The sequence below is a fragment of the Thalassophryne amazonica genome, chromosome 4 (assembly GCF_902500255.1).
Source record: "Thalassophryne amazonica chromosome 4, fThaAma1.1, whole genome shotgun sequence".
Lineage (NCBI taxonomy): Eukaryota > Metazoa > Chordata > Actinopteri > Batrachoidiformes > Batrachoididae > Thalassophryne > Thalassophryne amazonica.
Genome location: NC_047106.1, coordinates 136289553 through 136304417, shown reverse-complemented (window position 1 = coordinate 136304417; position 14865 = coordinate 136289553). Strand labels below are relative to the sequence as shown.

General features: G+C 41.7%; 1 protein-coding gene across 1 annotated transcript in view; it reads left to right on the top strand.

The window, feature by feature from the left end:
- zgc:85932 (uncharacterized protein LOC405875 homolog) overlaps nt 1-14865 on the top strand; it is a 146914-nt gene that overhangs the window by 18590 nt on the left and 113459 nt on the right. The window contains exons 2-5 of the mRNA XM_034168645.1: nt 1201-1282; nt 10710-10828; nt 11083-11216; nt 11866-12037. Of these exons, the coding sequence (XP_034024536.1) occupies nt 1201-1282; nt 10710-10828; nt 11083-11216; nt 11866-12037 (507 nt within the window). The remainder of the gene's footprint in view (nt 1-1200; nt 1283-10709; nt 10829-11082; nt 11217-11865; nt 12038-14865) is intronic.

Sequence of the window (14865 nt, the reverse complement as noted above, 5' to 3'; positions counted from 1 at the left end):
CAATTGATGCAATTGATGATTGACTGCAGCTGATGGTTAATAATCCCATTAATCCATTTGATCGGTTTGGGTGTAGAGAGTCCGTCTCAGACAAGCTGCTGTGGTCTGAAATGACGCATGCGCAGTGAAGAAAGGCGAAGTAAAACGTTATTAAAAAAATAATAAATCAAATGACCATACAAGAAGGAGACTAGCGAAGGAAGCCACCAAGACAGCCATGACAGTTCTGAAAGAGTTGTAGGCTTCTGTGGCTGTGACCAGAGAAATTGTACATAATCACAGCTTCATGGTGGAGTGGAGCAAAAATTTTCATTCAAGAAGATGGATCAAGTCTAGGCTGGGCCTTCTTAAAGTTCACATCTTTTAAAGATATTCCTTCTCTGTACCACCTCATCATGAAGCTGTATAGATAAAAAAAATTGCACTATGTACACTTTCTCCATTAAGAGCCACAGAAGCCTATAACTTTCCAGAGTTGTCATGGGTGTCTTGGTGGCTTCCCACACTAGTCTTCTATACATATTTACAAATTGTTACAATCCCTAAATTGTTAATTCAGTATTTTTGCTAAATGAGTGGGCAGCACAGTGGCTGAGTGGTTAGCACCGATGCCTCACAGCCATAAGTTCCTGAGTTTGATTCCTGGTCCTTTCTGTGTGGATTGTGCGTGTTCTCCCCATGTTCCAAAGACATGCAGGTTTGGTGAATTGGAAACATTAAATTGACTGTAGGTTTGAGTGAGAATGAGTTTGTCTGTCTGTCTGTGGCCCTGTGATGGACTGGCAGTCTGTCCGGGGTGTACCCTCTGCCACACCAGTGCCTGCTGGGAGATGTTCCAGCCTCTGTGACTCTCAATTGGAATAAGTGAGTGTTGAAAATGAATGAGTGGATGTTAAACTCCTTTAATCAAAGCTGACCGTATGCACTACGAGCACATATTAATCATTTCATATCAGCTCTGTTGTGGTGGTGTACAGAAACAGAAATATATATATATAAAAAAAAATGGTGCCACTGTCCAGCTGTTCTTTTGATGAGCGAGTGCTACATGCTGAGTCCTGATTTATTATCTGTTATCCATTTATTACCTATTTATTATCATTATCTGTTTCTTTCTTCATTGCTGTTTGTCATCCATTCCCTCCCTATCTCCATCTGGCTGTCTTTCTCAATAAATCATTCACATTCTGCTGCTTTTAGGAGATCTGTTCGAGCTCTGGACTCTCACCGCAGTTCATCGTGAACGGAGCGACACGCCTGGATGTGCGACAGGGAGAACTCAGTAAGTCTTCAGCTTCTCTACTTGGCACAGCAGTGAACTTTGGACATTGATTGTCCATCACTGATTTAAGGATAACTCAGACGTGTTGCCAGGATGCCAAGCCTGGGTGGGCATTTGTCCTCTTTGGAGGGGGGGCAAAAAAAAGAACCTCTAAATTGGCCTATGTGCCTGTGCAGCATGGGCAACGCCTCTTTGTACTGCTGAATGCATTATCATACATCAGAGAGGTTGGCATCAGTGGGCAGTTTATCCTCCAACATTGGTTTTGCCACAGCAATTTCATTTTGCAAGATCACACTGTTCTCTGCTTGCAAGGACATGAAGTGGCTTCAGGATGGAGGGGTCGAGGAGAGATGATGACTTAGGCAAAAGAGGATGTGGCCTTCATTAAGTCAACATATTTTAAGAGAATCTTGTCTCCATCTAGAGCTGCCACAAACGATTATTTTGATAATCAACTTATCATCGATTATTTTTGCGATTAGTCGACTAATCGGATCCCACGTAAATTGCGGCTTATCGCACCAGTATGCAGCTGCTCTTATATAGCCATCATTAGCATCAAGCGTGAAGTGTTTAAGGTATGTGCTAACTAAAAATAAAGACAATTAAGATGATACGTCACTCAACTTTTACTTGATAACAAAGTCGTCCATTGAAGAGGAATGTATTTTATAGCACTGTAACGTAGCGTTATAAAGCATTAGCGTTATCACATTTCCTATTCAAACATGACATCGCTGTTATAACGTTACAGCAAACACATATGTGTGCTAAGGCTAATGAAATCATCATCGTTAATGTTGACGTTTACAGCCAAGTAAGTAGCTCACTATACACGTTAATGTTAGCGGCTGACTAGCCAATTAGCTTACAGAGAATCAGCCACAATGTGCTTCTTTCTCAGATGAGCGTGCATCGCCGTTGTACCGCCATGGAAGGCGAGTTCTGCCTTATGGATTTTGGATTATATGTTTTTCTCTTTAATTTGGTTAAAATGCTCCCAAACCTTTGAGCTTTGTTGCCGGCTAGCCACCGTACTGTTTGGGCATAATTTTTCCCGTGACCTCATGGCTGACCTGGATTACCACTACTGTGCATGTGCATCAAGGACAGAAAGGCAGCAGAAGGTACAGCAGCAGTATGAGAGAAAAACAAAACTTACAAAAATAAGCAATGACATTGATTATTAAATTAGTTGCCGACTATTTCGATAGTCAACGTAATCATGCGTCAGGAAGAGCATCTGGCGTAAAACTTGTGCTATTTCAACATGCAGATCCACCTCAGCTTTGCTGTGGTAACTTGGAGTGAAAAACAAGGGAGAAGCCGAAGGGACTTATTATTACATGTATCTGATTGATTTAGTTGTTTTGCAAAATTTAGTAATGCACTGATCCACAATTTTTCACTACCGATCCAATCGCGATATCTGAATTTGGATGTCTGCCGATACCGATACTATTCTGATACCAGAGCTCTGTTTACTTTAATGTTGTTATTATTATCATTATTGTTGATTTTATATGAGGATTTTCTTAAAAAGAAGACCTGAAAGTTCAACGACAATTTGCCAGAAGGTGCATCTAAGATGAAACCCTAGATTTGGTGTTTTGGTGAAAGAATTAAGTACTTTTATTTTTTATGGACTTTTATAGTCTTATTTGTATAGATTTAAAGAGAAGAGACAGCACTTTCACTCTCTATCTGTCTCTCCTTCTCAATTTTCAATTTCAGTGGAGCTTTATTGACAAGGGTGACATATGTTTACATTGTCAAAGCAAGTGTTAAGAATAAAAATTAAGTCCTCTCTCTCCCTTTGTCTGTTTGTCTCTCTGTTTATCTCCCTCACTCTGTCTCTTTCTCCTGGTTTGTCTCTCCCTCTCTCTGTTTCTCCTTCTCAATTTCAGTGGAGCTTTATTCACAAGGGTAACATATGTTTACATTGTCAAAGCAAGTGTTGAGTAAAATTTAAGTCCTCTCTCTTTCTCTCTTGTTCACTCTTTCTCTTTCTTAATCCCTTTCTCTTTCTCTCTTGCTCTCTCTCTCTTTCACTCTCTCTGTCTCTCGCTGTTTTCCTGCTAAGAACAAACTTCAAACTTCTTGAAAACATGAAACCTTTCAACTGTAAAATAAACCATAAATTAGGGATGTCCCGATCCGACCACGTGATTGGAAATGGGTCTGATTACGTGGTTTCAGACTTGATCGAAATCGGACGTTGCATCCCGATCAGGAATCCGATATAGGTCTTATCCTCATTATTTTGATCAGTGCTATTTCAAGCTCATTATAGCAGAGTAATGGGCCTTTCACGCGTCAGAAGCGTCAGAGGCATCAAGAATCGGTCTAAAAACCATTATTTTCAATGAGACGTGTTGCTTATTAGAGGCATCAGAAGCGTCAGAGGCATCAAGAATCGGTCTAAAAACCATTATTTTCAATGAGACGTGTTGCTTATTAGAGGCGTCAGAAGCGTCACGTCAAAAGCTGAGCTAAAGCGACGCTTCTGATGAATTCCTCCGCACGTCTGTCTCAATGTGCCGAAAAAGTGCTGATGTCCACGTCTTCCGCAATTTCTGTGCTAGTCAGACGACGTCCCGGATCAACACAGCATCCAGTTTAGAAATGAACGGCACATTCCACTGTTACAGGAGTTTTTGTCATGGCAAGAGGAGCGGAGGAATTCCGTGCGTCACGGCGGAGCCGCATGGCGCAAAGCAACGCCGTGATGAAGCCTTACAGGACATGTTGGGGCATGTCCAGCTCATGCACAATTTCTCGGCTAGTCGCACGACTGGAACGCCACCGAAAGCCGTCTGAGCCATCTGAAAGCCGTCCTGTGAGACCAACACGAAGGTGGTTTTGTGCCGCGCCATGAGCGGCACGGTGGCCCATCCCTCCGCTTCTCTTTCCATGAAAAAAACTCCTGTAACAGTGGAATGTGCCGAAAAAGTGCTGATGTCCACGCCTTCTGCCTTTTTTTGTGTAAGTCAGACGACGTCCCGGATCAACAAAGCCTTCATGTTGGAAATGATCTGGTTGTTTCAGCGGGGTGTCAGCCTGTCAATCGGCGCTCGGAGTGTGCCACGCTCTCAGACGCTGTGGGCGGTCTTTAAACCGGCTGGAGCACTCCTTAATCTGTGTAATCCCCATAAAATCGTCCCTGAAAGCCATCTGAATTTTCCGAATGGTGTCCACCTGGAGGTCTCTCACAGTTTCTGGAAACATTTGATGCAGCAAAGCTCCAAATTATTCAGACATTTATTCGCAATAAAATCCGACGAGAGGGGTGGACCACTGGTCACACAAAGCCTGCTCACAGGCGAATGACGCAACCGACAGGCGTGAAAAAACTCACGCATGTGCATGAAGGTTCAAGCTTGGCTGATGCAATCACACGTGTTTCAAATCCATATGGTTTTTGCAAAAAATAAAAACGTCCGATACTTTTCTAACAGACCTCGTAAAGTCATTCCAACAATACCCAGCTGGACTGTATTGAACAGATTGGGAGCCAGAACATCCCTGATGAATGTCAGGATTCACAGGGCAGACGTATAAGAGGTCAAATCCCAATCAAATGGTGTGTGAAAATTAAGGCTGTAAAACAGCACTGCCGATATCCATGCCTGCACTCAGTGAGTACTTGTCGAGCTGAGATGTGATTGACAGTTGACTTCTTGGTGTGAAGCCAGACTGTTTCGTTCTCAAGTTACCTGGACTGATTCCTGTAAAGAATGGCCATTGCAATCACATTTTCTAGCAGAAAGCGCGATGTAAGTTGCAATCGAAGTGATCACTCTTTCCCGAGTGCATCAAGTCCTTTCTTCTGGTCAGTAACAGTGGCAGTGTTCTCCCACATTTCCCTCAAAAATGTTAATGCTGTGTGATTCCTGGCTGGGATAGTAGTGGTTATTCTATTGTCTGGTGTCTGTCTTGGGCTCTTGTCTGTAATGCTGGGTTTTTGTCTGTGGGCACCCCTGACACTTGGGAGGCCACTGTTGTGTGTGTCCTCCCAATTATTCTAGTGGCTTAGCTTTGCAGAGGTTAGTGCTACTCCTGTGCTTCTGGGCAGGTCTTCTTCTCATCACCTCCAGCCCCTACTCCCGTTCCCCAAATTGAAAGTGGGTTCCTAAATCACTGCTGCACTATTAAAAATTATATATATATTCTTCATGGTATGAAAAATGTTAACCCAGACGCCACAGTGGTAGTTAGCACTGTTGCCTTAACCTGGCCTACATGTTACTGCAGCCACGAGCCTTGAGCTCTCTTTAACCGGGAATATTCCACCTTTATATCCTTTCACTAAGGTACTCCATATGTCTCCATATACATTTCAACACACTTTACTTTTTCTTGTTCTCCCCTTTTTAATATTATTATATTTAAGTAAATATTGGAGGAGTGGGGTACAATTAGTTATACCTAACAGCTAATGTTAGCTTATCTAGCCGGCTGTAGCACCGTTTATCGTAGCTTACAAAATAATTGTTTCTTTTTTGTTTGATAACCTACATTAATTCATACTTTTGTCCACATTTATTTTTATACGTATTTATTAATACCGTTATTGTAGGTTTAACTACGCTATTGTACTTTATACACTAATTACCATTTTTGTTTATCTTGTTAGCTTGCTAGGTAAAGTTGGCTTATTAACGGCTAATTTAGCTCTTCTAACTAGAACTAGCTTATTTTTGTTATTTACAATTTTATTTTACATGGTGTAGATTTTTAATGATTCATCATTATGTGTTCTTTTTAAAGATATCAACATAGTACCTTAGTTCTTAAGTTTCCATTTGATAGCATATAGATTATGCTTTTTATTTTCCTATAGTATGCTAGCAGAGTTACTTTAGATAGATAACAATACACATTACATCATAGCTTCTGTTTTTATAATAAAATACCATGACCATGACCAAATCTTACCTACTCCTGTATATTATATAGTACCATATTTATTGTATATGTTATTACCCTTAATATTTAAATATAGTTTTATATATATATATATATATATATATATATATATATATATATATATATATATATACACTCAACAAAAATATAAACGCAACACTTTTGGTTTTGCTCCCATTTTGTATGAGATGAACTCAAAGATCTAAAACTTTTTCCACATACACAATATCACCATTTCCCTCAAATATTGTTCACAAACCAGTCTAAATCTGTGATAGTGAGCACTTCTCCTTTGCTGAGATAATCCATCCCACCTCACAGGTGTGCCATATCAAGATGCTGATTAGACACCATGATTAGTGCACAGGTGTGCCTTAGACTGTCCACAATAAAAGGCCACTCTGAAAGGTGCAGTTTTGTTTTATTGGGGGGGATACCAGTCAGTATCTGGTTTGACCACCATTTACCTCATGCAGTGCAAAACATCTCCTTCGCATAGAGTTGATCAGGTTGTCAATTGTGGCCTGTGGAATGTTGGTCCACTCCTCTTCAATGGCTGTGCGAAGTTGCTGGATATTGGCAGGAACTGGTACACGCTGTCGTATACGCCGGTCCAGAGCATCCCAAACATGCTCAATGGGTGACATGTCCGGTGAGTATGCTGGCCATGCAAGAACTGGGACATTTTCAGCTTCCAAGAATTGTGTACAGATCCTTGCAACATGGGGCCGTGCATTATCCTGCTGCAACATGAGGTGATGTTCTTGGATGTATGGCACAACAATGGGCCTCAGGATCTCGTCACGGTATCTCCTTGCATTCAAAATGCCATCAATAAAATGCACCTGTGTTCTTCATCCATAACAGATGCCTGCCCATACCATAACCCCACCGCCACCATGGACCACTCGATCCACAACATTGACATCAGAAAACCGCTCACCCACACAACGCCACACACGCTGTCTGCCATCTGCCCTGGACAGTGTGAACCGAGATTCATGCGTGAAGAGAACACCTCTCCAACGTGCCAAACGCCAGCAAATGTGAGCATTTGCCCACTCAAGTCGGTTACGACGACGAACTGGAGTCAGGTCGAGACCCCGATGAGGACGACGAGCGAGCATGCAGATGAGCTTCCCTGAGATGGTTTCTGACAGTTTGTGCAGAAATTCTTTGGTTATGCAAACCGATTGTTTCAGCAGCTGTCAGAGTGACTGGTCTCAGACGATCTTGGAGGTGAACATGCTGGATGTGGAGGTCCTGGGCTGGTGTGGTTACACGTGGTCTGCGGTTGTGAGGCTGGTTGGATGTACTGCCAAATTCTCTGAAACACCTTTGGAGACGGCTTATGGTAGAGAAATGAACATTCAATACACGAGCAACAGCTCTGGTTGACATTCCTGCTGTCAGCATGCCAACTGCACGCTCCCTCAAATCTTGTGACATCTGTGGCATTGTGCTGTGTGATAAAACTGCACCTTTCAGAGTGGCCTTTTATTGTGGGCAGTCTAAGGCACACCTGTGCACTAATCACGGTGTCTAATCAGCATTTTGATATGGCACACCTGTGAGGTGGGATGGATTATCTCAGCAAAGGAGAAGTGCTCACTATCACAGATTTAGACTGGTTTGTGAACAATATTTGAGGGAAATGGTGATATTGTGTATGTGGAAAAAGTTTTAGATCTTTGAGTTCATCTCATACAAAATGGGAGCAAAACCAAAAGTATTGCGTTTATATTTTTGTTGAGTGTATATATATATATATATATATATATATATATATATATATATATATGATGTCTTATCTTTCTTAAGTCTTGTTATTTATTATTATATATACAGACGGTTGCCCAGTTCCGGATCACGTTTTTTAAAGTCCCGCTATACGGAGCCATAATGCAACTGAATATCCTTTAATTGTGTATTGTTGTATTGGGTATTTGGATGTTATTTAGCTGAAAAAGTCTGGGTGGAGTAGCGCTTCTACTTAAAGTGTGAAGCCACATTATGTGTAGCGCAAACATTTGCCAGAAACGGATCACTTTTGCCAGTTCCGGATCACGACACTCTGCGTCACTTTGGGGGCATTCCTGGCATCTGGCTGGAGCCCTTCTAATGCAGAATGATACACACTGTGCCCGAGAATGTGTTTTGAACACAAAATGACCATTCACACATTCATGTCCATTTGTGATGTTGAGATGATCCCCAAAGTCCACAAGGCTCACAACTACAGACACGAGGCTGCTGCTTCAGTGATCCGCAACGGGCAAATTTTCGTGTCGGAGATAAATGCGCGCAGCAATTAAACAGCAAGATATAACACACTGACAATTTCTACCCAAGTAAGTATTTTCCCACTCTAGAACCAAAAACACAGAACGGCTAACTCACCTTTGCTACGTTTTAGAGATCGTTACTTTAAAACTTGCAGGAATGAATGAGTCAGAAAAAGCGCTCACACCGCAGACACCGGGATGTTTTGATTCCTCTGCTGGTCACAAGGATGGCTGGATCCGGTCGAGCTTGTGGTCGTTTGTAGACAAAACATCAATCTTTCCATTGGTACCAAGTATTACCTTATTCGTGCTGATTACGAGAAATGGCGGCACAAAAACTACAGCAGTGATCCAGAACTGGCAATGATCCGGAACTGGGCAAGTGACTGTACTTTTTTCTTGAGCTGCTTAGGTGGGTAGGGAGAGTTCCCATGGGATAAAAAAAACTTTTCAACCTACCATCCCTGGTTCTCAAGACCAGGCACCGTGGCTCTACTCTACTCTTTTCTACTAGGATGCACAAGCAAATTTCGTTGTGCTGATTGCTGTGCAATGACAATAAAGGTGATTCTGATATTTCGATATACCTTAGTATACTAGCATAGTTCCACCTTAGAACTGGAATATAATATATAAGATATACCTTACTGAATTTTCATGTGTTCACTTCCCACCTGGTCCTTTCTGTGTGGAGGTTGCGTGTTCTCCACGTGTTCACATACGTTCCCTGTGTGGCTCTGACTTCCTCCTACTTCTTGCAGATTAGGGTCCTATCTCACTGGCCTGCAACAGTGTGTGAATGGCAGTTGTGAGGGAAATTGCTTAATTTCGCGCAGTGTTCGCTGGCTGATGCTCTTCCTCCACATGCTCTTCCTTCAGCATTCTGTGTGTCCGTACTCTAGTCCGACAGAGTTTGGGCTGCGGTCATGTGGGTGTGCATGACTCAGTCTGGCATTGATCCTCCCATGTTCCATGTGGTTGTCTGGCAGTCATACACAGCTGTCCGACTGTCTATCGCTCCGGACTGCGCATGGAGGTTTGGGGCTTTTTTCCCCGTTCCGTCTGATTCTGCTTGATTCCTGCTCATTCTTGCTATGCGTGACAGGGGTCTGAACGGCACACACCTTGTAATGTTAAAAGGTATTGTAGAACCTTCAGCACCACTTAATAAAAGATTTGTGAATGTATGGATATATTTAAGATTCAACAATTAGATTAGATTAGAGTAGATCTAACTTTATTGATCCCTTGGGAAGACTCCCTCAGGGAAATTGAAGTTCCAGCAGCATTTTATAGCAGCACACAGAGTATCAAAAGTAGAAGTATAAAACAGTTTGCAAAATGTAAATACAAACATAAATACCAGAAATACTGCTCACTACTGTTCCTCTCCTTCCCGTCCTCTGTCTTTCTGTTACTCCTCCTCCCCCTGAGTGAGGAGTTGTACAGTCTGATGGTCTGAGGGACAAAGGAGGTTTTCAGTCTGTTGGTCCTGCACTTGGGAAGGAGCAGTCTGTGGCTGAAGAGGCTCCTCTGGTTGCTGATGATGGTGTGCAGAAGGTGACTGGCATCGTCCATCATGTCCAGCAGTTTGTCCAGTGTTCTCTTCTCTGCCACCATCACCAGAGAGTCCAGCTTCATGCCAACCACAGAGCCAGCCGGCCTGATCAGTTTGTCCAGCCTGGATGTGTCCTCCTTGGATGTGCTGCCCCCCCAGCACACCACGGTGTAAAAGAGGATGCTGGCTACTACGGACTGGTGGCACATCCACAGGAGTTTCCTGCAGATGTTTAAATGACTGCAGCCTCCTTAGAAAGTTCAACCTGCTCTGTCCCTTCCTGTAGAGGTGGTTGGTGTGGGTTGTCCAGTCCAGTTTGCTGTCCAGCTTTTTAAGTCATTAATTATGTCTACTGTGCAATCAATCCACCAAAATTACCATGACATTCAAGCCCATGATGAGTGTTTGTAAACATCAGACCAAAACTGTATATAGGAAAATGCATAGATTCCATAAATACAACGAGAATGGTTTGTTCAAATTCTTCAGTATTTTGCATGCTGAAAGTTGGCCTCAACTACAAATTTGTGGGTTTGGACTGACCAGGTTTTGGATCTTAAGCCTGTAAATGTATAAATAACAGGCCTGTCGATAGAATTAGTCTTTTTCAGACTATTGTCCCTTGATGCTGAGCTACTCTTCTTTCTATTAGATGACTGCTGGCTACTTTCTGCAATCGCATCACTGTGTGTTCATCCAACGCTGCTGAAGAAGGTCGTCCCTGTAGGACAGAACTTCCAAGAGGGATATAATGGCTCCTTCACCTTCAATGTAAATAACACAAATGTGATTTTCTGTGTGTGTTTGTGTTGTGATGTGGAAATACATCACTTCCTGTAAGAAAAGAGCATATTGTGTGATTTAATAATGTTTCTTTCTTCCTTTGTGCTCCTGTTGAATTAAAATTAGGACTTTGATCCATTTCACAGAATCTTCAGCACATTTTAGCAAATTGATTGGATTTTAAAATGACGTCTTTAAGACACAACATTTCTCTAACCTTTTGTGTTTTTGTGTGTCTGTAGTTCTGGCAGTATGGTCAGTGGGAAGAAGTGAGGATAGATGACCTGTTGCCCACTCAGAAAAACGAACTGCTCTACCTGAGCTCTCCAGAAAAAAACGAGTTCTGGAGCTCCCTGTTGGAAAAGGCCTACGCCAAGTCAGTCTTCATCTGTCCCTGTCTCTGACCCTGAACAGTTCTCATCTCTGGCAAATGCCTTTGCGCACCAAGTGGTAATTGGGAGCACCGATGGGCCGGTCTGTTATCTGGGCCGCGAGGTCGTGCTGCTGTGTCCTTCTTTATTAGGGCAAGGGGGACATGTTCAGTCATGATACTGGGTTGATCACGTATGTTGCGCGCTGTCCCTGGGCCTCACCTCCACTGGCAGCTCTTTTTTTTTTCTTTTTTCTTTTTTTGCAGACTCACCCTTATGTAACACCCTTATGTAAAACAAAAATACATTTGTACATTTTTTTCTAATAAAAAACTCAAATAAATCTGTTGAATAAATAATGGTAATTCTCCATAATTAATTTTTTTTTAATTGTCACACTTTTGTAACATTACTTAACCTACTTTAATGCAACATATATCCTACCATAAATGTAAAAACAACTTCAACATACTCTCCTTAATACTGCCACTAGGGCTCGTGGACCCTAGGACTAATGGGATGTTCCCATTAGATATGCACTCAAACCCTGACTATACAGCTGAGTTTTTCCATCCTGAGTCAATCTTTGCTTGGAGTCTTAAGAAAGAGTACGTTTCATCAAACTTTGAGTTTTTGCCCTTGTTTGTGTTTCAGATTGAAAGGTGGCTACAGAGCTCTGGACATGGGCTTCCCACATGAGGCTATGGTTGACATGACAGGTGGCATTACAGAGGTTTTGAGCGTAAGCTCCTTACCCAAAGACTTGCCACGCTTTCTCAGACACCTATTGGCTAAAGGAGCTCTTATCAACTGTGCCAACTGTCGGGTATGCTGAGGTGCTGTTTGTTGTTAGAGGTGGAGAAATGGACATACAACCAAAGATACTGGGGTTACATGAGATTGCCCACTCTGGGCAAACAGTGATGTACAAGCACTGCCAATTTGGCAAACTCACCGCTCAGTAAAAAAAAAAAAAATGTGTGTGATCAGTGGAACCAGCCTGATTTACTGATTTTCAGGTGATGCCCTCCATGTCCTGCAGCTGATTCACTCTGGATGCACACAGTTTTTGGTTGTGTACAGGAGAGCCCTGTTGCACAGACTTGCATGCAGTAACGCTGTGCTGTGCAGACCTGCTTAAAACTCCAGTGCTCTACGCCGAAAAAATTCAACATGTTTAATTTCTTCCATCCTACGTGTGTAGCCCTCAACATACTGCTACGTAGGGAGAAAAAACAACACGCAACTCTACGTTTGCGCCAGTGTGAAAGGGGCTTAAGTAGGGCAAACAAAATATAAGTAAGTCCCTTTATCTTTGCACTCGGGGTGATCACAGCAATATATATATATATATATATATACACAGTAGTGTTCAGAATAGTAGTAGTGCTATGTGACTAAAAAGATTAATCCAGGTTTTGAGTATATTTCTTATTGTTACATGGGAAACAAGGTACCAGTAGATTCAGTAGATTCTCACAAATCCAACAAGACCAAGCATTCATGATATGCACTCTTAAGGCTATGAAATTGGACTATTAGTAAAAAAAAAAGTAGAAAAGGTGGTGTTCACAATAATAGTAGTGTGGCATTCAGTCAGTGAGTTCATCAATTTTGTGGAACAAACAGGTGTGAATCAGGTGTCCCCTATTTAAGGATGAAGCCAGCACCTGTTGAACATGCTTTTCTCTTTGAAAGCCTGAGGAAAATGGGACGTTCAAGACATTGTTCAGAAGAACAGTGTAGTTTGATTAAAAAGTTGATTGGAGAGGGGAAAACTTATACGCAGGTGCAAAAAATTATAGGCTGTTCATCTACAATGATCTCCAATGCTTTAAAATGGACAAAAAAAAACAGAGACACGTGGAAGAAAACGGAAAACAACCATCAAAATGGATAGAAGAATAGCCAGAATGGCAAAGGCTCACCCATTGATCAGCTCCAGGATGATCAAAGACAGTCTGGAGTTACCTGTAAGTGCTGTGACAGTTAGAAGACCCCTGTGTCAAACTAATTTATTTGCAAGAATCCCTCGCAAAGTCCCTTTGTTAAATAAAAGATGTGCAGAAGAGGTTACAATTTGCGAAAGAACACATCAACTGGCCTAAAGAGAATTGGAGGAATATTTTGTGGACTGAAAAGAGTAAAATTGTTGTTTTTGGGTCCAAGGGCCGCAGACAGTTTGTGAGACAACCCCCAAACTCTGAATTCAAGCCACAGTTCACAGTGAAGACAGTGAAGCATGGTGGTGCAAGCATCATGATATGGGCATGTTTCTCCTCCTATGGTGTTGGGCCTATATATCGCATACCAGGTATCATGGATCAGTTTGGATATGTCAAAATACTTGAAGAGGTCATGTTGCCTTTTGCTGAAGAGGACATGCCCTTGAAATGGGTGTTTCAACAAGACAATGACCCCAAGCACACTAGTAAACGAGCAAAATCTTGGTTCCAAACCAACAAAATTAATGCCTCGCAGATGTGAAGAAATCATGAAAAACTGTGGTTATACAACTAAATACTAGTTTAGTGATTCACAGGATTGCTAAAAAAGCAGTTTGAACATAATAGTTTTGAGTTTGTAGCTTCAACAGCAGATGCTTATTATGATTATTCATCACTGCACACAACACTGCATTTAATCTATTATTAGACTCTATTGGCTTTGCTCAAAATGTAAATGAGTCCACCCACCACTTTAATCATATCTTAGATCTTGTTCTGACTTATGGTATGGAAATAGAAGACTTAACAGTATTCCCTGAAAACTCCCTTCTGTCTGATCATTTCTTAATAACATTTACATTTACTCTGATGGACTACCCAGCAGTGGGGAATAAGTTTCATTACACTAGAAGTCTTTCAGAAAGCGCTGTAACTAGGTTTAAGGATATGATTCCTTCTTTATGTTCTCTAATGCCATATACCAACACAGTGCAGAGTAGCTACCTAAACTCTGTAAGTGAGATAGAGTATCTCGTCAATAGTTTTACATCCTCATTGAAGACAACTTTGGATGCTGTAGCTCCTCTGAAAAAGAGAGCTTTAAATCAGAAGTGCCTGACTCCGTGGTATAACTCACAAACTCGCAGCTTAAAGCAGATAACCTGTAAGTTGGAGAGGAAATGGCGTCTCACTAATTTAGAAGATCTTCATTTAGCCTGGAAAAAGAGTCTGTTGCTCTATAAAAAAGCCCTCCGTAAAGCTAGGACATCTTTCTACTCATCACTAATTGAAGAAAATAAGAACAACCCCAGGTTTCTTTTCAGCACTGTAGCCAGGCTGACAAAGAGTCAGAGCTCTATTGAGCTGAGTATTCCACTAACTTTAACTAGTAATGACTTCATGACTTTCTTTGCTAATAAAATTTTAACTATTAGAGAAAAAATTACTCATAACCATCCCAAAGACGTATCGTTATCTTTGGCTGCTTTCAGTGATGCCGGTATTTGGTTAGACTCTTTCTCTCAGATTGTTCTGTCTGAGTTATTTTCATTAGTTACTTCATCCAAACCATCAACATGTCTATTAGACCCCATTCCTACCAGGCTGCTCAAGGAAGCCCTACCATTATTTAATGCTTCGATCTTAAATATGATCAATCTATCTTTGTTAGTTGGCTATGTACCACAGGCTTTTAAGGCGGCAGTAA